At 35.8% G+C, this 26,592-nt stretch overlaps 1 protein-coding gene across 3 annotated transcripts in view; it reads right to left on the bottom strand.

Annotated features, from left to right (window-relative positions):
• Positions 1 to 26,592, bottom strand: part of LOC137393309 (ectonucleoside triphosphate diphosphohydrolase 3-like) — a 129,671-nt gene that overhangs the window by 49,108 nt on the left and 53,971 nt on the right. For all 3 annotated transcript variants that reach the window (XM_068079801.1, XM_068079799.1, XM_068079800.1), the window contains one exon: positions 18,481 to 18,598. In XM_068079801.1, the coding sequence (XP_067935902.1) occupies positions 18,481 to 18,598 (118 nt within the window). The remainder of the gene's footprint in view (positions 1 to 18,480; positions 18,599 to 26,592) is intronic.

Below are 26,592 nucleotides of genomic sequence, written 5' to 3' on the forward strand. Positions count from 1 at the left end.
TTCATCAATAAAATTTTGTCCCCTATCTCTTTCCGTCTTTGCTTTCACTATAACTTACCGGACTATAAACCTCACCCTTGTATAAGCCGCATCTGCTTTATTTTCCAAAAAAACAATAATAAAAAAATACGTAAGTCGCACCTTTGTATAGGCCGCAAAACTCAGGACGATGCTTTTAAACGCGGCGGCAACTTTGCTGTTTAAAAAGGAAGTGTCTAACGGCACTGCTTCGTATTAGCCGACGCTTTTTAACCTAGTGCCTAACGGAACAGTATCGTTAGGCATTGTTTCGTATTTTCTTGCACCGCTAAAGGGGCATTAACCGTAGATTATGGTTAATGCGCCCTAGCGGTCAAAGAAAAAGCCACAGAATAGCCGCACCCTTATATAAGCCGCATGGCTCAAATCGTCAGAAAAAAGTAGCGGCTAATAGTACGAAAAGTATGGTATATGCAATAACGCTGAAGGCTGAGAGAGAGCATCGTATCTCTTTCAGGCATTTTAAAAAGGATTTCAGCGAAAAGCATATCGACATCTTCGTTATTACAATGTATTCAGCACACTGACGTCCAAATTTGAATTTTGAGAAAAAAATTTGATGTATCACAAAAAAATGTTGCATGGTGGGAACTAACACACATTGTGTGTGACACCATAAAGTGAAACAGCGTATAACAGGAACAGCATAACCCGGGGAGCAGTTTTAAAAATAGTAATGCAACCTTCAGCTTGAATTATGTAGTTGTGTAACACGTGATTAGTGTAGTTGTGTAGCACTTGATTTGTGCAGTTGTGTAGCACTTGATTTGCGCAGTTGTGTAGCCCTTGATTAGTGCAGTTGTGTAGCACTTGATTTGTGTATTTGTGTAGCACTTGACTTGTGTAATTGTGTAGCACTTAATGTGTATAGTTGTGTAACACTTGATTTGTATAGTTGTATAGCACTTGATTTGTATAGTTGTGTAGAACTTGATTTGTTTAGTTGTGTAACACTTGATTTGTGTAGTTGTGTAACACTTGAATTCAGTGTGCCAAAAGCTTGAGTAAAACACCTCATTCAACGTTGGACTTGGGGATAAAGAATATTTGATGGTCTACTACTAGCTACTGCTACTTAAAACTGAATATTAAAAAGTGCGTGCAATATTTTAAATTATTTTGTTAGAATATGTGTCTAATTATATAAGGCCAGATGAACATTTAGGTATGATTCTCGACACTTCTAAAGAAGCCTAGATGAGGCAAAGATAACAGGACATAGCTTGAGGCACTATTCGTGAAAGCTTTCTCAGTTTAGCCAATTACACCTCATAATCATGGCACCATTATCAACATTCCAGGCCTGGGTGAGCCACATTTGTTTGGGTTGATTAAACGATCAAACAAGAATTGATCCTGGGTTAAGTAAACATACTAGTATCACTGGCCGGTCTCAGGTCAAACAATTAGTTACCACTGCGTTGTTCTGTTGGCCCATTCAAGGTGAAATTGTGTACAGTCATACTTAGACTTATGAGCTTAGTGTTGAGTTCTGAGACTGAGCTCGTATGCCAATTTACTCGCATGTTGGTGCAACTTATTTATATATAGAACAATTAAATATACATTGATTGGTTTCCATACTCTAAAAAATGCAAATAAAACACTCAAAACAAGATATTGTAACAGAAAGAACATGTTGGTTATTGTCCTAACTTACCACATGCTTTCAAAAAGCAACATAAAAAATAATGCAAGGAAATGTGATTAATTAAAATTTAAAATTAAATACATACAATAGCAGCTAACGCTAGAATTTGGCAAGGAGGGAGAGGTAAGTTATCCTTCATTACAACAGTTGACTTTGATAAATTTGGACTTTATCAGTCTTGAAAGGCAAACCTAAAAGCAAACTTTCATTTTTTTTCTTCAGCGTTCTCGCTGGTTAGCTAATTTTTCCTTTGTTTCGCTCTCACGAACAGCCCACCGTTTTGAGAAAAACCTATCTAAAGACGTTTGATTTGTCCCCATTTCAATGTGTTGCGATTAGGACAAACACAGGTGTCGTCACAAAAGGTAAATGCGCGACCACTAGCCAACTTGTCCGAATGTATATTTTTTATAGTCTTGCTAAATATCACAGGCCTTTTCACATAGCATCGTTTCAGTTACGCTGTCACCAGCCAATTGTTTGTCTTTTATCCAAAGCCTGAGTAGTCTCTCTATCAGCGGTCGTGAAGATCGCTGCGACGTTTAGAAACTATGGTTAGTCATTTTGCAAACTAAATGCCCTGGATATAATCCTTTTGTTTGATAATTGTGGATGTATTTCTGTCATATTGCTAAGCTAGCTCAATCACGCATACACATTTCGCATATTTTTCAATAATTTTCAATTTAATATCAATTGTAATCATTCGCTTTTTCTTTGCAATAGCTTTCATTTTACTGGCAAACCTTTGGTCTACGCACAGTACTTTTAATTCACATAACTTTGCACTGAAAATCGCGCACAAAAAAACGCGGTACAAAAGTATAACCTGAGCAGTTGAAAAATACAGTGATGCTGTTCTCATAAAACATCTCTGACACACTTGGCAACTGACTCACCTGCTCGTATTTCAAACATGGCTCGTATGTTAGTGCTAAAACTTGCTTAAAAGCTGGCTCGTATCTCAAATTTCTCATACGTTGGGGCACTCATAAGTCGAAGTATTACTGTAGTTGAAACAGTCTGGTGACACCATGTAGTGAGCTGTCCTATGTTGAATCACCAAATTTTAGACCAATTGAAGGCCAATATAAAAAAATGCATTGTTTTTTATTAACGGCTAATGCAGGTTTGAAATGCAAATAAAAATTTCAGGTTCAAAAGAGCTGTTTGACAATACCGGTAGGAAACACAGTTGGCCATCTCTAGCAAAGAACAGTGATAGACAACAACCATATTGTAACTAGCAGCTGCCTACTCATGCCGGCTGTTTAACACATGCCAGTTGTTTAACACATGCCAGTTGTTTAACACATGCCAGTTGTTTAACACATGCATGTAGAACATTGCAACTGCGGTTGGGCCAATATATAAGTAATTTATTATCCACATCCTATGAATGTAACGCTATCGATTTACTGTTTATAAATATTCTATAATGCTTTCGAACAATGCTACATGAATAGCACTGTTAGCCATCAGAAAATGTCTATCCAATTGTTTGAGCAGCTTGACACAAGAGAAATCAGACACTATGGCCATACATGAAGAATGTATAGTAGCTAAGAGAAATGAATCTATAACATCTGTAACGGAAGACAAGTGGAAGCAAACCTGTAAATGTATGACTTGGGAAGAGCCATGAAGATAGAGTTCAAAACGTAACGCACTCATTATTTCAATTACACAGCTCTGATTGTCACTACAAAACCACTTTTACTTGCAACAAAACTCCCATTACAGTTATTTGGTATCAAAAGATTCACCATGTCCTAGTCTGCTGTGTTGTAGGTGCAAAATATGTGGAAATGTGATTATAAGCTCTTAACTCTTTTAAGACGAAGCATGTGAAAGCCCGTCAAACGGGCAATGTCTCAGAGGCCGAACCCCGTGAAATCCCGTTATAATTCAGTCTACGATAGACCTTTTTTAAAATATTTTATTTATTAAGAAAATACCGTTTAAAAATAAAATTAATTATTTCATCAATTTCAGTAGGTTTTGTAGTAATGTTTTGAGGCTCAAAAGTACTCCCTAATACGCATGTGCAAGAAGAACACGTTGCAAAAAATTGCTCTTCCTTTTTGGAAAGCTAGTCAACATGGACGGACGTGATTGCTCCAGCTCAGCCAAAAAAGTACGTTTAGATGAAGACATCAACTGGTTCGAAAGTGAGGAAGAGGATATCAGGTCAGAAGAAAGTTGTGAAGATGATGCATGTGAAATAGAAGATCAACAGAGTGAATCTGATAGCAAAAGTGAGAGTGAAACGGCCGGCGATGAAACAGGGAGTATTTACGGGTTTCAAAAAGGAGCCGACTTAAAACCCAAAGATTTTCATTTTGATGAGAGCTTGGCAGGTGTAAAAAGTCGAATTCCTGGACAGATAACTATTTTTGATTATTTAAAACTTTTTATTACATCGGCCATCATGCATGTAATAGTTAACGAAACAAATAGATATGGCCTTCAAAAACATTGCGATGCCTGGGAGCCTGTCGATGACAAAGATATTTGGCGAGTTTTTGGTTGTTTTGCTCATGGGTATTGACAAAAAGCCTACTCTAAAATCTTACTGGTCTACCTGTCCCCATTTATCTACGTCAATATTTGGGAAAATAATTTCAAGAGACAGGTTTTTAACAATTTTAAACTGTTTACATTTCACTGACAACTCAGAAAACCCTGCTGGCAATAAACTGTTCAAGCTAGGCAATGTGTTATCCATGATATGTGAGCGGTTATCTTCTGTTTTACTGCCAGGTAAATTTATATCTATAGATGAAAGCTTGCTGGCTTGGAAAGGACGGCTTAGCTTCAGACAGTATATTCCATCTAAAAAATCCTGATTTGGAATTAAGCTATTTGCTCTCTGCGATCCTGTCTCTGGCTACGTGCACAAGCTGTCTATGTACATCGGTGATGAGCAAGAGCAAGCTGATGGTACCTGAAGAGGAGTCACCCACAATATAGTAATGAAATTAATGAATGGTTTGCTGAATACAGGTCGTTGTTTATATATGGACAACTATTATAATTCGCCAGAGTTAGCTGCTGAACTTATAAAAAATAACACTCATGTTTGCGGAACTCTGCGTCCAAACAGAAAAGGTGTTCCTAAAGATTTAAAATTATGTAATAGAAAAACTATTAAAAAAGATGAAACAATGAGTTTTTCTAATGGTGATAGTATGGTTGGCTGTTGAAGAGATAAAAAATTTATTTGGGTAATTTCAACTATGCATAAAAACTTGGAAGTCGTAGATACAGACAAAGTAAATTATAAAGGGGGTAAAATTTGCAAACAAGCTGCTATTTAGGATTACAACAAATACATGGGGGAGTTGACAAATCGGATCAAAACTTGCATTATTATAACGCTGCGCGAAAAACCATGAAATGGTACAAAAAATTATTTTTTCACTTATTAGATATTTGTGTGTATAATGCAGTCATAGTTTATAGAGTCCATAGCGGCTGTAAAATAACTGACCTAAAGTTTCGAAATAAATTAATTGAACAGATATTTGAATACACTGGATCTTGCCGCAAAAACACTATTCCCTGCGCTTCAACTTCTTCCCCTCATCGACTAGTGCTAAATAGTCCAGGAAAAAATAAAAAACCAAAATATAGAGTTTGTAAGTGCTGCTCAAGGCGAAATGATGACGGCACCCATAAGGGAAGCGAAACTAAATTTAGATGCCTAGCATGTGGAGTATCTTTGTGCAAGTCATGTTTTATTCCTTACCATGCTAGATAAATTTATTTACAAATTGTAATTTATTTAGTTTTTGCAACTGTTTCATTGCTTTGTATTTTTAGCTTTTGTACATACATTTGCTGAAACGTCATCTAGTCTATTGTATTTGTTCTGCATTGCATTGATATGTTGTATTTGTTGTCCATTGCCCTTTTCAGGGAAGCCAACTGATCGAAAGAGTTCAGTTCACATATTCTGCAATGTAGCAGATTGATTTCTCCATGATTTGCAGTTTCTGTTCATAATAAATGTTGCTTCTCGTCTGTTGCTGCTTTACCAAATGTGTGAATACAGGCTCACCACTCAATTCTTCTTGTACAAAAACAGTTAATCTTTGCTGCGGCGCATATGAGTCTGTGCAATGAGTTGATATGCAAAATTGATACACATATAGTGTCAAGAAATACATAATAATAATTTGACAGCAAAAAATCATAACTGCAAACATATAGATCTCAAGATGCTAAGTTTTCACAAGCTGTCTGGAGGAAAAAATCTGTCTGTAGAAAAAAATCTCAGCTTTTAGATGCATTTTCATTTGCAGCATTATGCCAAATTGCACGAGAGTTATAGCAGAGTTTGAGCTGCCTTGTCGGGTGACTGTTGCACTGCTCATCGACATGGCGTCATGAGCATTTTGAAGGTCTGCACCCGCAATGCACCAAAGCTCCTAGTTCTACTTTTAATGCACTTCAGCAATCATTTTTTTTGCAAACTCTTGCAAAACATATGACACTGTGCAGATGCTTATTATAAATCATTTTCACAGAGTTATTGCTGATAAAAATGTATTTGTTATCGATATTTTATGATAGATATGTGAAAATTTCGACAAATCAAAAAATTGTCAAAAATATTCACAGACTATTTGCAGGAAATTAATGGCTGCCTGATGAGAAATTTCAAAGCTTTCAAATGCATATTCATTTATAGCTCCATGTCAATTTGCATGCAAGTTATTGCGATTTTTAGGCGGCCATGTCAGGCCTTCAATTTTTGCTTGTCTTATAAGTCGCGCACTGAGAATTTCGAGGGGCGCTCCCGTAATGTATCGGAGCTCGTAACTCGACTTTCAAAGCCCTTAGACGACCAATTTTGCAATTTTTGCAAACTGTTGTGAACCTATGAATCCTTGCAAGTAGTATTTGTACAACATCATCAATTATCCGTATCAATTTGGAAAGTGCAATGGAAGTTGGCACATGAAAATAAAAAAATCATCTCTTCAACAAATTGACCCGTTTGCTGGAAAGCATTTGCAAGCTAATTGCATGCAAAAAATATAAGCTCGTAGAATAATTTCTCAGCTTTCTTATGCATGTTGATTTATGCCACTACCACAGTTGTGATGTAAGTTACTGTAGTTTTTATGCAGTAATGTCGAAGAGTTAAATCGCCCTAGTAATTGCCCCCGTCCGCTGGTACTTTCCAAGCAGTAAGCCGACCGTCGCTAAAGGGTTAAAAGCTCAAAAAAGAACAGTTAATCGCTGCCATCACAAAACTGTCGTTGATTAGAATCTCTTTCAAAAACGGCTCAAATGGGACGTAATTGAACAAGATGGCTTCTGTTTACACCTTCATGCAACCACATTTGTCGAAATATTTTCACAAATATACTTTCCGCATTCAATAAAACCATGTCTATTGAAGCGTCTATTTCATCATCATTGTAATGCTGTGATTTTGAGGACTGATATCTCAAAACCTATCATAAAAATTCATTTAATTTTTTAACCTTGGCTCGAAGGAGTGCATGTCATCCTCTGATAAACATGACTAGCCTATTGGTCACCTGTGATAGTCGAAAAATGCAGAAAAAATTATTCGCGCTATTTGGCAAGTATGGGTCACATACTCAGATTACGACTAGACGATTAGATCAAGCCGAAACAAAACTGTAAAGTAGCGAGCATCTATATTTAATACAGTCTTCGGTAAAACCCGAAGTTTTTGTCATAAACTAGTGCTACGATATGTTTTATATCGAGCTTTTTATCGGCCTTTCAATTTACGTGAGAACATCACATGACAAGACAATAACATTCCAATCTACGGCGGCTTTTCGTTTTTGAGCTTTTAAGAGCTTGTAATCACAATAACACATATCTGGCACCTACAACACAACAGAGTAAAACATGGTGAATCTTTTGATACCAAATAACTGTAATGGGAATTTTGTTGCAAGTCAACCTTTGAGCATTTAACCTTTGGTTTGATTGAAATTGATAATTTTTATAGAGATAGATCTGATACAGAATTTGCATACAAAAGTAAACAATGTACATGTAAACTGTATACAGAAACATTTAAGCACAAGTATAACTGATCTATATATATATAAATATATATATATAAATATATATATATATAGATCAGTTACACTTGATCATTCAAGTGATGTACAGACAGTACTGTTTCGGCTATTGATATATATATATACTAGCTGTAACACCTGGCGTTGCCCGAGTAATAAAAAAGTCTGAACAGAAAATTGATTTGTATTTAACATATAACAACATTCTTACTTTTAAACTACATATCGTGAGAGAAGTGTTTTTTGTAGATGAAATAAATTAGGAGAAAAATAAAAACAACTGTAAAGATTTTAAAACTTTGTCAAACAACTGTACGTTTCAAGCTATTAGTCTGGCATATTGCCAATGGAAAATTCCACCAAACTACAGTCAAACATGGATAACTCAAACTTCACGTGACTGAGTAAAAGTGTTGAGTTATCAGAGTGTTCAAGTTATCAGAGCACTGTCACAAGTCCATGTAGGCATTTAATTATTAGTAGATACGTGTACATATACAGACTATTATATAAATCAAAAACATAAATGGCTTGTTTCAATTTAATGCTTCTAATGTGAAGTTTAAAAATTTTTTATCAAAGAGTATAGAGATTTTTCTATCACTTGAGATTGGTTTGTTTGAGGTGATGTTATTGCCAGGACAATTTTTAGATTAAAATTGGCAAAACTTGATCGCTGTTAAAATGCTCAAAAGAAAAGACAACTTTTTTTTTGAGCGTTTTACCAAGATCAATTTTGCCGATTTTTCTTGAAGTTTACGCGAAGGTTACTTCACTTTTCCTTGCTTTCCAAGAGCCATCGCTAAGCGGATGTTTGGTAAAAATCAAATTTCACCAAACTTTTAGAAAAGTCGTTAACAAAAATATTTTGCCGATGGTAATAAACGATGCCTATGAACTACGAAAAGGTGAGGTTTACCTCTATGACTTGGAATAAAGTGATTTTTTAAAGCGATAACAACCGTTTCGGTAGCCGTTGGGCAAAAATCTGTTAGAGTTAACAAAGTTGAGGTCGAGTTATCTAAAGCAATTTATCATTACGTGGGAATGGACCAAAAAAACCGTTCGAGTTAACCATTTGTTCGAGCTATCCGAGGGAGAACTATCCATGTTTGACTGTAGTTACCCTACAGGATTAATTTATTCACGGTATTAATTTTCGCGAAAATTGCTTTTTCATGCATATTCGCGTATTAATTCATTCGCGGCGGAACACTCGCACTCTCTATGAAGAGTAAACCCTATTGCGGCTAGCAATAGAGTTGGCACTACGCATGCGCAAACCACGAGTTTCGGTTTCTATTTAGCTTATAACTACGAGTCGATCATGCTAAGCTATAAATTCTTCGCTGCGTTTAGAGGTTTTAACGAATATTCATCGATTTGGAGGCCTTTGAAGAACCAAGAACTTGTGGTAATGAGTTTTTTCAAAACCATTTACTAAATTAGTCGAAATTTACTAAGGTTCTTCGGTAAAACACAATATTTATTTGTTCCATCCCTACCGCTTCATTATTTGTTTTAGTGAGAGAGAGAGAGATATTTCACCATACACGCAAGCACAATGACTGCAAGGGTGGTAGATGTCATTCCTAGAAAATTACCAATCATTCAGAGAGGTCTTGAAGGTAGAGGTGACCGCAGCTGCTAACGAGGAGAATATATCTGTTTTAAAAAAGGAACAATAAACGACTTTACGAGCACAAATTTTTTGCCAACCGGCAGAACTTTGCAATAGTAAGCCATGAGGAGAGTTCTGATGATAACTCCCTTACCAGCCATGTAGTAGCGAGAGAATCGCCTTTAACATCTCCCCAAGACAGTGACAACGATATAGAGCTGCTATTACCAAAATAACTAGTCAGAAAGCACTATTACACGCTAGTATTTACTTATCAAGAGTATCAGTTTAATTTTATTGTCAGTCAAACTTTTATCAGTCTACTCAGTCTAATTTTATATGGGTCAAACTGTTTTTATTTACTCCATTCAACGTTTTTAAAATTTTGTTTGTATTTGAAATATTTTATTTGTACACTCAAGATTGTATTAAATTATAACATATCTATTCAAGAAACAAAATATATAATATAATCATGTTTGTCGCAGCGATATCAAGAAGTTGTTGTTGAAGAAGTTGGTTGATTAGTTGCTTCTCTGCCAATATTCTTGCCTTGGTGAACATTACTACTTGTCTTTAGTTTTTGTAATCAGAATACCTGTAGGTGCCGTTTCGTTCTCAATCTGCAGTAAACACCAAAGAAAAATATTAATATGTGTAAAGGAAGTACAAAAACAATAGCTGAAGTATTTAATGAACGCGATCAGTTTTTACACAAAAGAATTAACGCAGTTAATTATGGGAAAAACGCATCTGCACTGTACATCAAATACATACCATAATGTCCAGATCAGAATCATTATCATCATCAACTTCGGTATTAGAGGTTGATGGAGTTGATTTCAATGTAAAAAGACTGTAGGAGAGATTTTTGCGATGACGGCGCCATGCCTTATAACTAGTGAAAACCTTGAATATTTTTGTAAAGAAGTTTGATGCATTGGCAATGGGCTCAACTCGAAGCCCCGGCAATGATTTTAAAACGTTTTGAAACTCAGCTACGTTTAGCACTTCTGCCTAGCGGCTATTTTTGCAATGAGGCCATTCTACATAACTTGTGACACCTGAATACTTTTGTAAAGAAATGTGATGCATTAGGAATGGAGTTAACTCAAAGCCCCGACGACTATTTTAAAAAGGTTTTGAAACTCAGCTACATTTAGTATTTATGCCTAGCGACTAGTTTTTAAATTTGAGGCAGTAGTTATTCTCCCTTGTGATTAAAAATAGAACTAACTATTCGCGGAATTTAATAACTCGCGAAATTGACTGTTCGCGAAATCGCGAATTTTTATATCCATCAGATACTTTCATCCTGTAGGGTAAGAAGGCTAGGCTTCTAATGCTGGTACTCCATGACGTTACGTCAGCATTGTCCAGCTCCGCTGTTCTAATAATAGCTATAGCCGGAATGACACCCGGACTTTGAGAAATATATATACAGTAGACGCTCAAATAACGTAAACAATCCGTTCCAAGAAAGCTTCCGTTATAGGGAATGTACGTTATGAGAACAGTAAAATACATGCAAATTGCCTAACCCTTTCCAAGATCTTTTCAAACTCACCCCTTTGGCAATGCTGGGAAAGAAAACTTTCACTATACTGTAACTGTAGAATTATTGGATTGCATAGTCATAAACAACTTTTCATCTTTTTATGATCAATCTCACTAGTTTTATAGACCATGTTTGCGGTAAATTTACAAGTTAATAGGGACTGCACATTTTCGATGTTCATTTACAATGATTCGCTTATTTTTTCTGCAAAGCAGTCTATTCTGCAAAGTATGACTAATAACAAATATTTCGTACGTCTACAAAAAGACAAAACAACAAAATCTTTTTACTATAAAAAGCAGTTCTACCTGTTCGGCGTCTATCCCTATCCAGGAGTCAATGCTAGGATAAAGATAATTTTTCGACGATACTCCAACTTGTGACATTAAGACTGGTAGACCGACACTGTAACATCTGAACCAATTGATCGCCTTTGTATTTATCAATGATGCGCAGCTATCTTATTCGCCTATATGTTGACACATTTAACGATTTACATCAACGAACTAAAATGTCACGAACGTTATATATAACGATGTACAGAAGGCGTCTTTTTTCTTGGGATTGCGGCGAAATAAACTAACAATCAGATCGAAGTTGAAAACTCGCCTGACTTAGACACTACGTTATATGGAATTTTTTACGTTATAGGAAGCAAAAACGTCTCAGAATGTTTTTACGTTATCTGGAATTTAGGTTATAGCAGCGTCTACTGTATAGATATAAGATATATAGATAGCTATATACAGTATATATCTCTCAAATTTGGTCGTATGTGTACTCGTAGGTTTGATTCTCTGGCTATAGATCTTAAAATCTTGGAATAAAGATTCCGTACTGAAGAAGATTCGATCGCGGACCCTGCTTTTCGCCAGTCCGACGCTTTGCCCACTAGACTAAAGAGATTGAATTGCTAGCTTGCCAATATAAGTCATTATATGAGAGCAAATGCCCAACGCACTCGCATACAACGCAGGTCATAGCATAACGCCACGAGAAACTGTTCGCTCACATTTTTAAACGTACTGGCTGATAGCACGCGGGCTTATAGCGAGCATCTCTCACTACTTCTCATTGTTTATGAGACCAAACACTTTTCTCATGATATGTAGTTTGAAAGTTAGTATGGCAAATGCTGTTATATGTTAAATACAAATCATTTTTCTGTCCGAAGACTTCTATTACACGGGCAACGCCGGGTAGCACAGCTAGTATATATATATATACAGTGAAACTCGGATAAATCACCCTCGGATATATCGAACACATCGTTAACTTGAATGGATTTGCTTGGTCCGTTCCCACGCAATGATAAATGGCTTTAGATAACTCGACCGAAACTCCATTAACTTGAACAGTTTTTTTCCAAACGGCTACCGAGACGGTTGTTACTATCGCTTTAGAATATCACTTTATTCCAAGCCATAGAGATAAACATCGACTTTTAGTAGTTCTTAGGCCTTGTTATTACCAACCTCGGCAGATATTTTCATTAACGACTTTTCTAAAGGTTTGCAAAAATCAAATTTTACCAAACATCCGCTTAAGCGATAAGCCCTCTGAAAGCAAGAAAAGCGAGGTAAAATTTGGATAACTTTAAAGTAATATCGGCAAAATTGATAATGGGTTTTTAACCCTTTAGCGACCACGGGTTTACGGCTGGAAATTCCCTAGCGTACCAGAGCATTTACTATGGTGATTTGAGCCTTCGACACCACTGCGTAAAAATTGCATCAATTTTCATCAAAATTGAAGTAGAAACATAAATTAACATGCATAGGAATGCTGAGAAACTTCTCTACAAGCTGATACTTCTTTTATGTAGCTTGCATTTGCTTTCCTGCAAAAGTCTCAATTCGTTGAAGTTACGAGTTTTTCATTTTTGTACGTCCTTTTCAATTGTATTTTATATTGACTAAAAGCAATTGGCAATGTTGTATAAATAATTCTTGCATGGATTCATATGTTCACAACAAGTTGCAAAAAAAATTAGTCGTCCAAGAGCATTGAAAGCGGAGTTATCAGCTCCGATGGATAGCGGGAGCGCCACTAGAAATGCTCGAGACACCTTGTCCATAAGCAGCGCAAGACAGTCACCCGACAAGGTTGCTCCAACTTTTGTGCAAATTGGCACAAAACTGCAAATAAATATGCATCTGGAAGCTGAGACATTTTCCTGCAGAATGAGATTTTTTCCTCCACACTGCTTGCAAAAACTTTGCAGCTAGACATCTATATATACACAGTTACAATTTTTTGCTTTGAATTTTTATGCATTTCTTGAGACTATAAATTTATGTAAAAATTTTGCATATAAAGTCATTGCACAGGTGCATGCGTGCTGCAGCAAAAGATTAACTGGTTGTGTGCAAGAAGAATTAAGCGGTGAGCCTATATTCACACATTTGGTGAAGCAGCAAAAGACAAGAAGCAACATTTATTATGAGCAGAACCAGCAAATCATGGACTGCTAGATTGCAAAACAATATGAGAACTGACCTCTTTGATTAGACTGCTGCTTTGAAGAAGGCAGTGTGCATCAAATACAGCACACCAATGCACAGCTAATACAATAGATTAGCAAGTGTATGTACAAAAGCTAGCAATACAAAGCAGTGAAGCATTTGCAGAAACTAAATAAAATACCATTTGTAAATAAATTTAGTTAGCATGTTAAGGATCAAAACATGACTCGCACAAAGATATTCCACAAGTGACTCCGCTGCCAGTGCATTCAGCTTGCTCTTCGACGATGTATACAGACAACTGGTGCACATAGCCAGAGACAGCAACGGACAGCAAATAACTTAATTCCAAATTTAGATCTGTTAGATGGAATATACTGTCTGAAGTTGCGCCATCCTTTTCATGCCAGCATACTTTCATCTACAGATATAAATTTGTCAGATAGAAAAACAGGATAGAACCAGTCGCACGTCATGGCAAAAACATTTTCTAACTTGAACAATATATTGCCAGCAGGGTCTTCAAAATTGTCAATAAAGTGTAAACTTGCTTCTAATTTTCTTACAACTTTTAAATTGATTAAAAATCAGCGTAGATAATAAAGGAATGTGGACCAGTAAGGCAACAGAGAAGGCGTTTTGAGAATACCTACCCTAGGACACTTAAGTATTCGCGGCATCTAACTTTCGCGTTTTCGCGGCAACAGCCTTCCCCGAAGATTTTATGAGCGAAACTAAACTATCATAACGAACGAGCGAAAACGCGAAAATAAATGGCTTTCTTCATTGATATTCACAATAAAATCGTCATATTAGAAATGCAGGCAATTTTCGTGTGTGGTTGGCTCATTGGGCAAGTTTTGCTAAACTCATTATAGCTAATACACCGACTGAGCAGCTTGGCAAAACAAATTAAGATAATAAATTTTTTTTGGAAAAGCCTAGACAAGTGAAGAAGATGATGATATTAGTTTAGTCATTGGATTTGTAACTGATGAGGATGACAGTCTGGCAGGAAAAGTCATAAAATTGAATAATAATTATTGTGGTGATGAATTTTATTACCAACCAAAAGCAATAACAACCCAGGGCCATGGCCACCGCGGCACCGCGTGCTATAAATACTTGAATCCTAATATTGGTACAACATCAGTCACTGCGGCAGTGACCTTGACGTCATTGATAGTCCAGGAGACAAACTGCAGCAAGCGATCAAATTGCATTATTGATCTCGCCTACGCATTTCTACCTGCGGTTCACAAATACAAACTACCGTACTTTTCGGACAATTAGCCGCTACTTTTTTCTGATGATTTGAGCCATGCGACTTATAGGTAGGCCTACAAGGGCGCGGCTAATCACTGTGGCTTATTCTGTGGCTTTTTCTTTCACCGCTAAGGTGCACTAACGGGAATCTCCAATTAGTGCACTTCTAGCTGTGAAAGAAAATACGAAACAATGCCTCACGGTACTGTCCCGTTAGGCACTAAGTTAAAAAGCGTTGGATAATACGAAACTGTGCCGTTCTGCACTGTTCCGTTCTGAACTGGACCTGAGGAATCTAATGTTTGTTTCACTGCATTTATTTTCACATCACTATATTTTCGAACTCATCAGAGCTGCGAAATTAAGTTCCAGCGAGATTTTACTCTGTATGCTACTCACGAAACTAAATACTAGCGAAATATAAGTGTCCTAGGGTATATGCAAAACTAAACAAACAACTTGCCAAATGTTTATCATCAACAGGCTCCGAAGCATCGCAATGTTTTTGAAGGCCATATTTATTTGTTTCGATAAATATAATATTTATAATGGCCGATGTTTAAAAAGCTTTGAATAATAAAAAACACTTACCTGTTTAAGAATGCAAACTTATACTCCTGCCAGGCTGTCAGCAAAATGTAATCCTTTTGGTTTTAAACCAGCTCCTCTTTGATATCCGTCATTATTCGCCGTTTCAACATCGGCCGTTTCGGTCTCACTTTCGCAATCCAATTCATTCTGTTGATTTTTTTTACTTTCATCGTCTCCCTCACATTTTTCTGGTCTAAAATCCTCTTCTTCACATTTAAACAAGTCGGTATCTTCCTGTAAACGGATTTTTTAGCAGCGCTTCAAATATCGCGTCCATTCACGATGATCAGCTTTCCATAAAGAACGTTCAACTTCTAACAACGTGTTCCTTTTGCACATGCGTAGAAGAGAGTAATTATAGTGTTTAAAAATCTGATCATCATCTGTTAAAATCTCAGATCTGACGGGCATTTACGGGTTTGGTGCGCTGAGACTGCGTTCTCAGCCCGTAAGAATTACGGGAACGGTGTGGAAAAGGTTAATAGTAAAGCAGTTTTGTAATAACTGACTTACTACAAAATTGATTTTGGTTAAAACGCTCGGTAGAAAAATACGTATGTATTTTTTTTTAGCGTTTTAACTGCTATCAAGTTTTGCCAATTTTAATCTGAGAACGTCCTGGCAGAGACATCACCTAAAGCAACAAACAAATCTCAAGTGATAGAAAAATATCTATACTTTCTGATTAAAAATATTTAAAACTTCACACGAGAGACCCTTTAACTTGCAACAAGCAATCTATGCTTTTGATTGATATATAGTTTGTATATGTACATGTATCTACTGATAAATACATGCACCTATGACTGTCCTGATAACTTGAACACTCTAATAACTCGAACACTTTTGCTCAGTCCCTTGAAGTTTGAGTTATCCGTGTTTCACTGTATATATAAATGAGGAGTTCATTTCCAAAACCAGTTATTTCCGATTTTAGCATTTTTCACAAACATGAAAATTTTGTATACTCAATATTGTTCAATATAATTGGCGTAGTTTTTAGCTAATACTCAAGAAAAATGACAAAGCAAGCTTATACTTTCTTTTTGTCCAACAATTTTGTCAAGAAGCATGGTAAACAGCCAACAGATTTCTGCATTTTTTTCAAAAGCAGTTATTTCCAGAAATAACTGCTTTTGACATGAAAGAATCAGCAACCAGTGGATTTAAACAATAAGTCTTAGATAATAGTCTGACTTTAATCACAGCTTTAGGTGAACTAATAATTAATGCGGACTAGTTACAAGCCCTGAACCAACATGTTATATACAATAATATCTCGAAAATAAAAACATACCATATATCGTTTTACTGTAAAATGCATCTTATTTAGAAAGAAATTATCTACAAGATATGTATAAAATTGTTTAGTAAATCTCACACTCGCAACTTTTTTTTGCGTTGAACAAAGGGGGTGTGTTTTTTATATCTATGAAAGTAGCGATCTGGTTTGCCGTTTTGAAAAATAATTAAAAATGAAATTAAGCCAAATTTTTTTTATTGGTTGCACGTGATTGGCAGTAAGGTTGTTTTAGACATCATTTGATTAGTCTAGCTAATTTTTGGGTCTTGTAATGAAAAGAAAAGTGACACCCTATTGATAAGGCGATCCATCAGCTTACCGTCTGTACTTATATTACTGTGCAAGTCGTATGATACATTGGCTTGCGAAAGAGTTAATAGCAAAAATAGTAGATTACTACTACTAGCGTGACTAGCTAACTTTTGCACTAAACACAAACAAACATGCATTGTGTTTGATGTGAGTGTTTCATTTTTTTTGCCTTCTACAATTTAGTTAAATTTTGGTTTCAAGCCAATTTAACATTAAAAGGTTTAAATTGATTACCTTCTACATTCTCTTTGTTCTTTTTACTTTTACCAGGTCGCGTTATTTGCACAGGTTCTTCCAAAAAGTCATTTAATGTTGCTACAGTAGAATTACTTGTTAAAAATGCATCCATCATGAAAGCACAGGAAATGGAGAGATAGCTTACCAAACTAACTCAACGCATCAAAAAGCTGACCTAGTTTTACAACAACCAATTGAAAAGCAAGCACAAAAATAACTGCTTTTGGAATGAAACCCAATAGGAAATAACTGGTTTTGGAACAAAACAAAGATTTTAGTGGGTGCAATGTATGATAAATAACTGGTTTAGGAACCAAAAATCCATTGATCAATGTACTCATATTATTAGAGTATAATTTAAGATTAAAAAATCAAAAAGTGCAAAAAATGGAAATAACTGGTTTTGGAAATGAACTGCTCATATATACATGTATATCAGTTTGCCACCGTCATCTGCCATTATCTGTCTGTTCAGTTATCTGTCTGTCCGGCTATAATTCGTTACAACCGTCATTGCCGTATACCCGTGCGATGCCGGGCATACGGCTAGTAATAAATAAACTTATAATGTATTTTACCTGCGTTCATGGTATTCACTTGTCCATTGTGTCTGCTCGCATTATTATATTAGCTAATTGTGTCCAAAAAATACTTTACACTATCTATATGTATTAATCTCAGTTTGTGCGTGTCCAGCTATGGCTAGTTTGTGCGTGTCCAGCTATGGCTAGTTTGGTTTGTCCAGCTATGGCTAGTTTGGTTTGTCCAGCTATGGCTTGTTTGGTTTGTCCAGCTATGGCTAGTTTGGTTTGTCCAGCTATGGCTAGTTTGGTTTGTCCAGCTATGGCTAGTTTGGTTTGTCCAGCTATGGCTAGTTTGGTTTGTCCAGCTATGGCTAGTTTGGTTTGTCCAGCTATGGCTAGTAAAATATTGAAATGGAGAATCCATTTCGCAGAAGATTTGATCTCGGAACATCCAAATCGCTTGGCATATACCTTACTTTGCTATGCGAAATTGATGGACTCACTAGGCGATATATGTCGCTTTGTGGGTTTAAATACGCTCCAGCTCTCGTTACGGCTCAACATAATTTTATGCTTGCTTTCACAGCTCTTAATAGAAAGCTTATTCAAATTAGCCTTGGCAATGTGCCAGGCTAATGGCAAGCAACCATATTACCTCTCACTGGTTATAATCTGATTTTTAATACATGTGCAACACCCGACATTCTATTAGTAATGTTATAAGACTCATTTCGTGAGATGTTAGCTAATCTAATAAAAAAATTAATACGGCACTTGTGCTATGTTGGCTCTTCTATTTCGAGTAGCCATCACATGTTACTTAGCTTTGCTCTTACCTTCCACTTCACAAACGAGTCTCTCAGCAACATCTCCTGTTCCATTAACCTTCTCACCCTCCCACTCATAAAGATACATGGTCGTGTGAGATGAGCCAGCGTCGAATATGATTCCAAACTAAAATCAGCACCAAAAGATTAACTTGATGCGTGCACGCATCACTATTCCAGTATCTTCGAACTACAATGAATTATAAGTGCAAAGTTTTATACTTACCCTTATAATACCATATCAATATACATACACTCAGTGTATGTATATCAATATGTACGTACACTCAGTGTAGTATATCAATAGACCCAACAGGATGAAAATATTCAATGGATATAAAAATTCGGGATTTCGCGAACAGTCTATTCCGTGAATAATTTAATTATGCAAATAATTAGTTCTATTTTTAATCACAAGCGAGAATAACTACTGCCTCAAATTAAAATCTAGCCGCTAGGCATAAATACTAAATGCAGCTGAGTTCCAAAGCTTTTTTAAAATCGTCGCCGGGGCTTCGAGTTAACCCCATTGTCAATGCATCAAACCTCTTTACAAAATTATACAAAGTTTTCACTCCTCGCTACCCTTTATATTAGAAAAAATGGTGCCACATAAATCCCCTTCGGTAAACTGTCAAATTCCCCCCCTAAAATCCCAAAAATCTATCTGGTTAAGAACCACTGTCTTAGAGTGATGCATATAGATGTAGGATCAAAAGCAAACCGAGTTTGATGAAATTGTTGGACCAAGACCCAATATGCGACTGCAAGGAACGGACTGCAAGGAACAACTGCTAGCCACATCAATTCACAGCACAGCTTGTGCTTGTGCAGATAAACACATCAAAGAGACTGTGTGCGCAACTAGGGAGTTTATGCTTTCTGAGTTGTATTAAGTGCAGATGCCTCGATTGGAATTTCACCAGCCGATTCAGATACCGATTCGATATACTGATTCTTTTTTGAAAAATAATCCGATTCAGATATTTTGTGTTGCATAGATAATTGTTAATTTTATTATGCAAACATAAATATAATGCAAAGAAAATATAAATATTGATGTATTTATTTGTTTGTATTTATGGAAAAAAGATATACATGTATATATATTCACATTAGTACTGGGCACAGGTAGTAATACTCGTTGAACTCGCGGGTTTATCTTCTCTCGAGTATCGGGTAATAGAGATCTCGGGTCCTCCGGTCTTTCGGGTTTTGACTTTCGAGTTCAGGTTTTGGTACACGGATCCGTCGGGTAGTGTGAACAAAAACTAGGTCTATTGCGCCCTGCGCTCTTAGTTTGGGGCCACAGGGCATTTCTGTGTCATTTTTGCTAAGGAGGCACGACAATGGGGTATAACGAGTCTTTAATTTAATAGATGAAATAAAACATCTCATACCTTATTTACTATACCTTGTTGATATTGTAGTCAAGCAGTGATTACTTGTCATTAAAAGGTGAGTAGAAATACATAAATCAAATTTTATTTGCGCAATTAGCCAAATCGGCTTCTTAAGAAATCTATGCCTTTTTTAATACGGCGCGTGTTCGCTTGCACCGATAGGTCCTTAGTCTGTCGCCTTGTTAGAAACTGCAATCAGCGTTGGTAGTAGCAGTGAAAATTTAATAACTCTGTTTAAATTGATTACCACAGCTAGCTATTATGGATTACATAATTCATTATAACCCAGTTTTACTAAGCCAACAAGCCTTACTAACGAAAAAGCCGATAATGTAGTTTTTTATGAGTTTTGGAGCACCATCTACAAAAATTCAGAGAGGCAGGGTTGAAAAAAACCACGGTTTTTTTGAAAAAAACCAAGTTTGTTTGGTTCAAACCGGTTTTTATGGTTTAAACCGGTTTTTATAATTTTACCAAGGTTTTTGCAATTTTATGTCTAATTAACATCACTTGCTATAGCTGCATGATTGAGTATTGAATATACATATGTGGAATCATCTGTTAAAGATGGTACTGTAGGAGTTGTTATGGGAAAAACAGAGAAAACATTAAAATTTCAGAATGAGTCTTAAATCAAACATGATCGATAAAATACACAGCAGAAATATTATCACATAAAGTGAATATGTTACATGCAACTCTATGTATAAGTAGGAACTTTAATCCAAGTGATTAGTCATGTGGTAGTGTAGAGCAGAGCATAATGAAGATGCATTGCTAGTGTTTGGAGCAGTGGCAGATGACTCAACTTCTATCACGTGAATATTAGCATCACTGTCTAAATTGGTGTTTTCAGCTTGACATTTTGCTACGTGAGCTTTAAGCCTATCTGCGTGACCTCTCGTTACGACAGCACACCTATTACATTTTGCCATAAAACCTTTGCCTTTTGCAGTTCGAGTGAAAAACTGCCAAACGGAATCCTGTTTGCGAGGCATGTTGGAAATTCGAGGCACAACTTTTACTTTTCAGAACACAAAAACTTGATAAACTGAATTCTAACAATCCAACTACTTTGGCTTGTGCCCAATAAATGAAATATTAGTTTGCAAACTTAAAGCTTTGGCCCAGAAGGATTTTATTGTTTTAATTTATAATTGTAAGTAATCCTTTCTCACTGGCCAGACTTGAGAAAGTATTCATTCATTATTAGAGACGATGATTGGATTAGTATATTTCACATGGATTTTATATTTCATCAGTAAAATGATCATCATATCACTTGATAAAACTAATTGAAAATAAAATTCACTAAATCATTGTTGTGCTAAGATTTCATGTAGTTTCAACTTGAGCTCTTCCATCAATTTACTACTGTGTCCTAAATAAACTTCCACAGCTGATAATTACATATAATTGAATTTCTACCGCACGTGAACCGCTAGGAGCTTAAAATATTGTTTTTCACAAAAAATAATGAAAAAACCAGAAAAAAACCATGAAAACCGGTTTTTTTGGGCTGGTTTAAACCGGGTTAAAAGCACTCGGTTTAAACCATTGGTTAAAACCGAGCCAACCCTGCAGAGAGGTCCATAGCAAACCAATTAAAGTCATCGTAGCAACTCGGTGTTTGTCTTATACAAATACCACACTGAATGCTTGACGAAAATTATTAGTGAGTGGAATAGCAAAGAGCTTCTCAAGTTGCAAAGAATCTCAAACCCTTGAAAAAAACTAAGGTGAGATGATAGCAAACTCATTTACTTTATACTTCGATTAATAATTTAACGATTCATCAATCAAAGATTGAATGCATTGCTCCATTGAAAATCTTGCGTTTCCTTCACCTAGTTATGCATTTTCTAAAACAAAGCTGCTTCTTGCTTGAGTATTGTTTGTTGGTGTTTACTGTAGTCAGCTGGATCAATGAGTGATAGGTGTTGATTATAATAAATCATTGTCGAACTTCCCAGTCCATATTTTACATATTGGTTAAAAACTATACAATAAATTACTTTCTGCCATATGTATTGTTGCTGTGTCTTTAGACACTCCGTGTTTCACGATTCGATATACTGATTCTTTTTTGAAAAATAATCCGATTCAGATATTTTGTGTTGCATAGATAATTGTTAATTGTATTATGCTTTCTGAGTTGTATTAAGTGCAAATGCCTCGATTCGAATTTCACCAGCCGATTCAGATACCAGTCCATATTTTACATATTGGTTAAAAACTATACAATAAATTACTTTCTGCCATATGTATTGTTGCTGTGTCTTTAGACACTCCGTGTTTCACACAATCAATGGCCTAATGCAATTTGTTTTGGCTAAGACAGCAGCACTCCATAACATTACATGTATCAGATAGAATTATATTATAGGGCTTCATAAATAGAATACTTATTGTATATTTTTGTAATAAACCAGTAATATCGAATTATTTGTTATAAAGCATGCCTCTGCTGATCATTATTCAGACTTAGCTCACCTATCTATAAAATTGGAGACTGTAATGCTTTTAGAAACGTCAAACCAATTTCAACACAGAGTGTAGTACCTTCATGCAATTGTATGATTATTATTTGACTGGTTTGATTAGTTTTAAATTATTACATTGTGTCGTGCAGAACTTATACTGTATTATTGAGTTATTACACTTTATTCTGGTGTATCGTATTATAATAACTGTATTGTACTGAACTGCATTGCATTAAATTGTGTTATATGATTTATGTGTTGCATTGTTGTGCGATATTATTTATTGATACATACTTCATTGTGTTTTAATTTATTGTGTTATATTGTATTGTTATAGTGCTCACATATCAATTATTACCTTAAAGAAGTATGTGACATATGAGTTAACTAAATATTGTTGTGGCAAGAGCCAAAGGGTGTCTATCTATCTTTCTCATGTAGGGCTATGCATATTGCCTACATATCCAAATTAGTTCTGTACCTCTTCCTATTTTTAAGAAAGTTTTAAATTTATAGCTACATGCTTTGATAAGTCGGTTTTTCTGATAGGTTATCGTGTATACTTATTGCACCATAAACATAAGCTCTTATATGTCTATATGATAATTTTGTATTTTGAACTCATTGTCTGTAATGGATGTGACTCTTTACTTTGTAGTCAGCCGCCAGGGTCTCAATATGACAGACATTTCTCGTCGTCAGCTTAGCCACTGGTCTGCCAGGAACCCTCTTCATACTTTTTACAATAGGGCCTGTACAGCTACTGATTGACAGGCTATACTGTATACCTCATTAGATACACTGGTTGTGACGCAGACCAACTAACGAACAAAGATTAATTTTTTTAATGAAATTATTACATTGCTGGGCAACATGTGACAAGCATAAAATATTTATTGTTTTTTTTAGTTTTTTCCGTTGGTAAATGTTATTTACTTTTTATTTAATTGGCATTGGCATTGGCATTTACATGCGAAATCTTCTGCTTAGTTTTAGACTTATTGTTCTGGTAGCGTGTTAAAACAATATGTTTGCAGTATGTTCGATGACAACTAACTTTCTAGATGATTAATTAATATTATAGAGCTTTGTATGTGTACCTTGGTACATTGTATGATTATTATATGATATGGCATGTTTACTTAGGTGCACAGTCTGTATATCATGATACACCAAAAACTTTCAATTAATGCTAGAAAGCATATTGCAAAGTATTTAGTAAAACTATTACATATTGCTATCGGGGTAATTTAATAGCCCCGTACTACAACATGACGTAAACGTAGGTGGTTAGCTGAATAGCTGGTTAGACTGACTGCACACTAGTGTAGGGCCGGCATTGGGTTATTCGCTCTTACCGATACCAAGGGATTCTCGGTATGCGAGAAAACCAATCATTTTTGGTGACAGCTAGTTATCCACAGCCGGTTTGATATGATCGGTATTTATTCGTAAAAGCCTATCGGTAAATGGTTATACAGATATCCGGATAGATTTTTAAAACGCTTTTCTGACGAACATGCTAATCTCAGCGCGCGTTGGCGAACCAATTCAACAAAATTTTCCACGCTTACCATATCTACTATTATACTATGTTACATTGATAATGCTACCAGCCTCGAAGGTTTTGTGAGTTCTCCAAAGACGGGAGGATGTATAAAGATTAAAGACTCTAACGGGACTGGACTCTAATTGGATTGCGTATAATTATGTGATTACATTACCTGATTACAATATGTGATAGTAAGATTTCTGTAAACTGTTTCAGTATATTTAACAAAAAGAGCCCATTGCCATTATCTATCTGTTCTTTATTATATTTAACGTTTGTAACAATAACTATATTTTTAATAGAATAAACAATATAAACATCTATCATGAAACTTATATTTCCATCTTTCTTTTCTTTTTTGGCTTGCTAAAACAAGGAGTCTCCTTGCCGTAACAATATACGGCTGACTAAAGAATGTTGTTTGCACAACGATAAAAGTTGTTCGAGACAGTTGCGGTTTAAAGTTTAAACCATTAAACTTTAAACCATTTAAGGTTAAACACACATTGAAAACCATATACCGAATGACAGTACCGACAATACCGAACTTTCTTAGTTGGCAAAGGATACCGAAGATGGTAAATACTGAAGATACCGATACTGGGAAAATGGATAAAAAAGTGCAAGGATATCCGCTCCGGCACTAAATTAGATACCGGCCTAACACTACTGCACACCGCGTAAGAAAAAATTTATTTATTTACTACTCACCATTTAATGGCCAATTACTCTTAGCTTATCAACTTAAATACTGTAGCAGTAGGAGGCCGGATTAATAATGACAAGGTTAAAAACATGCTTAAGTAATAAGCTACCTTAAAGATGTGGTTGTGTCAAATTCGATTTAATGAAATTAAGACTCATAAAAGGCTAAAACATCAGCTACAATTTGATGCCATTTTTGTCTTTGTAGACCAACCCTGTCCAGAGATATATGCGTTTGACTGAGGCCCTCTTTTAAAAAGCTCACGTTCCAATGGGTGCTTCTTTCGTGACGTCACAAGCAATATATCTGAAAAGAAACCACGAGCGATAAATATGAGGTCGCTTCCTTAGCCAATCATCAACGCGAAATTTTTATATAGGCCGTAATAAATGTTATCACTCGTAAAACGTGTTGTCTGTGATCTCAAATTTAAGGATTTTACTCTATTATTAAATCGCATGGACATCGATATTTACTAAATTAATTAACATAGTTACTTTAATGAATTACTCGATCGACACGTTTTATTGGCGAACAACATACAGTCAAACATGGATAACTCGTCCACGGATAGCTCGAACACATGGTTAATTCGAACATTTCCTTTGGTCCGTTCCCACGTAATGATAAATTGCTATAGATAACTCGAACTCAACACTGTTAATTCGAACTGTTTTTTTGCCCAACGGCTACCGAAACGGTTGTTATCGCTTTAGAAAATCACGTTATTCACAGCCATAAAGGTAAACTTCATCTTTTCGTAGTTCATAAGTGTCGTTATTACCACCATCGGCAAAATATTTTTGTCAATGACTTTTCTAAAAGTTTGGTGAAATTTGATTTATACTGCGATACGATGAATAGCACGGGCTTGCCGGGTCACGCGCGCAAGGATTTTCGCCACGCACATACAAAACAAAAATCGCATGTTGTTTTTGTTTTGTATGTGCGTGGCGAAAATCCTTGAGTGCGTGACCCGGCTAGCTCGTGATGAATAGTTTTCCGACGTTGATTCCGTGTTGAATCAACGTCGGAATGTTGAATGTTTAAAACGTCTTAAAAATTGTGTAATTAAACGTATACGTTGTCTGAGCTACAAAAAACTATTCATCGTTTGACCTAAACACAGAATACGTGTGTACATTCAATAAGTATCTATTAAAAAAGCGTGAGTGATATAGAATGTACCATAGAATGTACCGTAAAACCTCGTAAAACTTCTAATTGAACTGCCTCGGAGTGTTGCTCTTAACGAATCCCAGGTAAAGTAAGGTAATCTGCATAAACTTCAAGAAAAAACGGCAAAATTGATCGTGGGTAAAACGCTCAAAAGAAAAAAATGTCTTTTCTTTTGAGCATTTCAACAACTATCAAGTTTTGCCAATGTCAATCTGAAAAACGTCCTGGCAATAACATCACCTCAAACAACAAACCAATCTCAAGTGATAGAAAAATCTCTATACTTTTTCATGAAAACGTTTCAAACTTAACATTAGAAGTATTTAATTTGAAACAAGCCATTTGTGCTTTTGATTTATATTATAGTTTGTCTATGTACATGTATCTACTAATAAATAAGTAAATATATGGACTTGTGACAGTGCTCTGATAACTTGAACGCTCTGATAATTCGAACACTTTTGCTCGGTCCCTTGAAGTTCGAGTTATCCATGTTTGACTGTAATTGTAAAAATTGCTATAAAGTTACTGCAAGGTGACTCCGAGTTTTCTTGGCATCAGGTAGTTAAGGTTCTACGGAGGAAGATCGGAGAATGGAGGTAAATTTATCTTTTACTTTGAGTCTCCTATAGAGTTTCCTGTTGAGTTTACATTCAGATTATATTTTCCTGTTTGAGGCTAAAATGTAATTTCCTGCGCGTGCGAGATGCGTATGTACAGTAAGTTCATGACGGCTTCTTTTTAATCTTTAGCATCTAGCTATACAATGGCTTAGATTGATGAATATACTAAAGGTAA

This window comes from Watersipora subatra, chromosome 4 (genome assembly GCF_963576615.1).
Source record: "Watersipora subatra chromosome 4, tzWatSuba1.1, whole genome shotgun sequence".
Taxonomy (NCBI): domain Eukaryota; kingdom Metazoa; phylum Bryozoa; class Gymnolaemata; order Cheilostomatida; family Watersiporidae; genus Watersipora; species Watersipora subatra.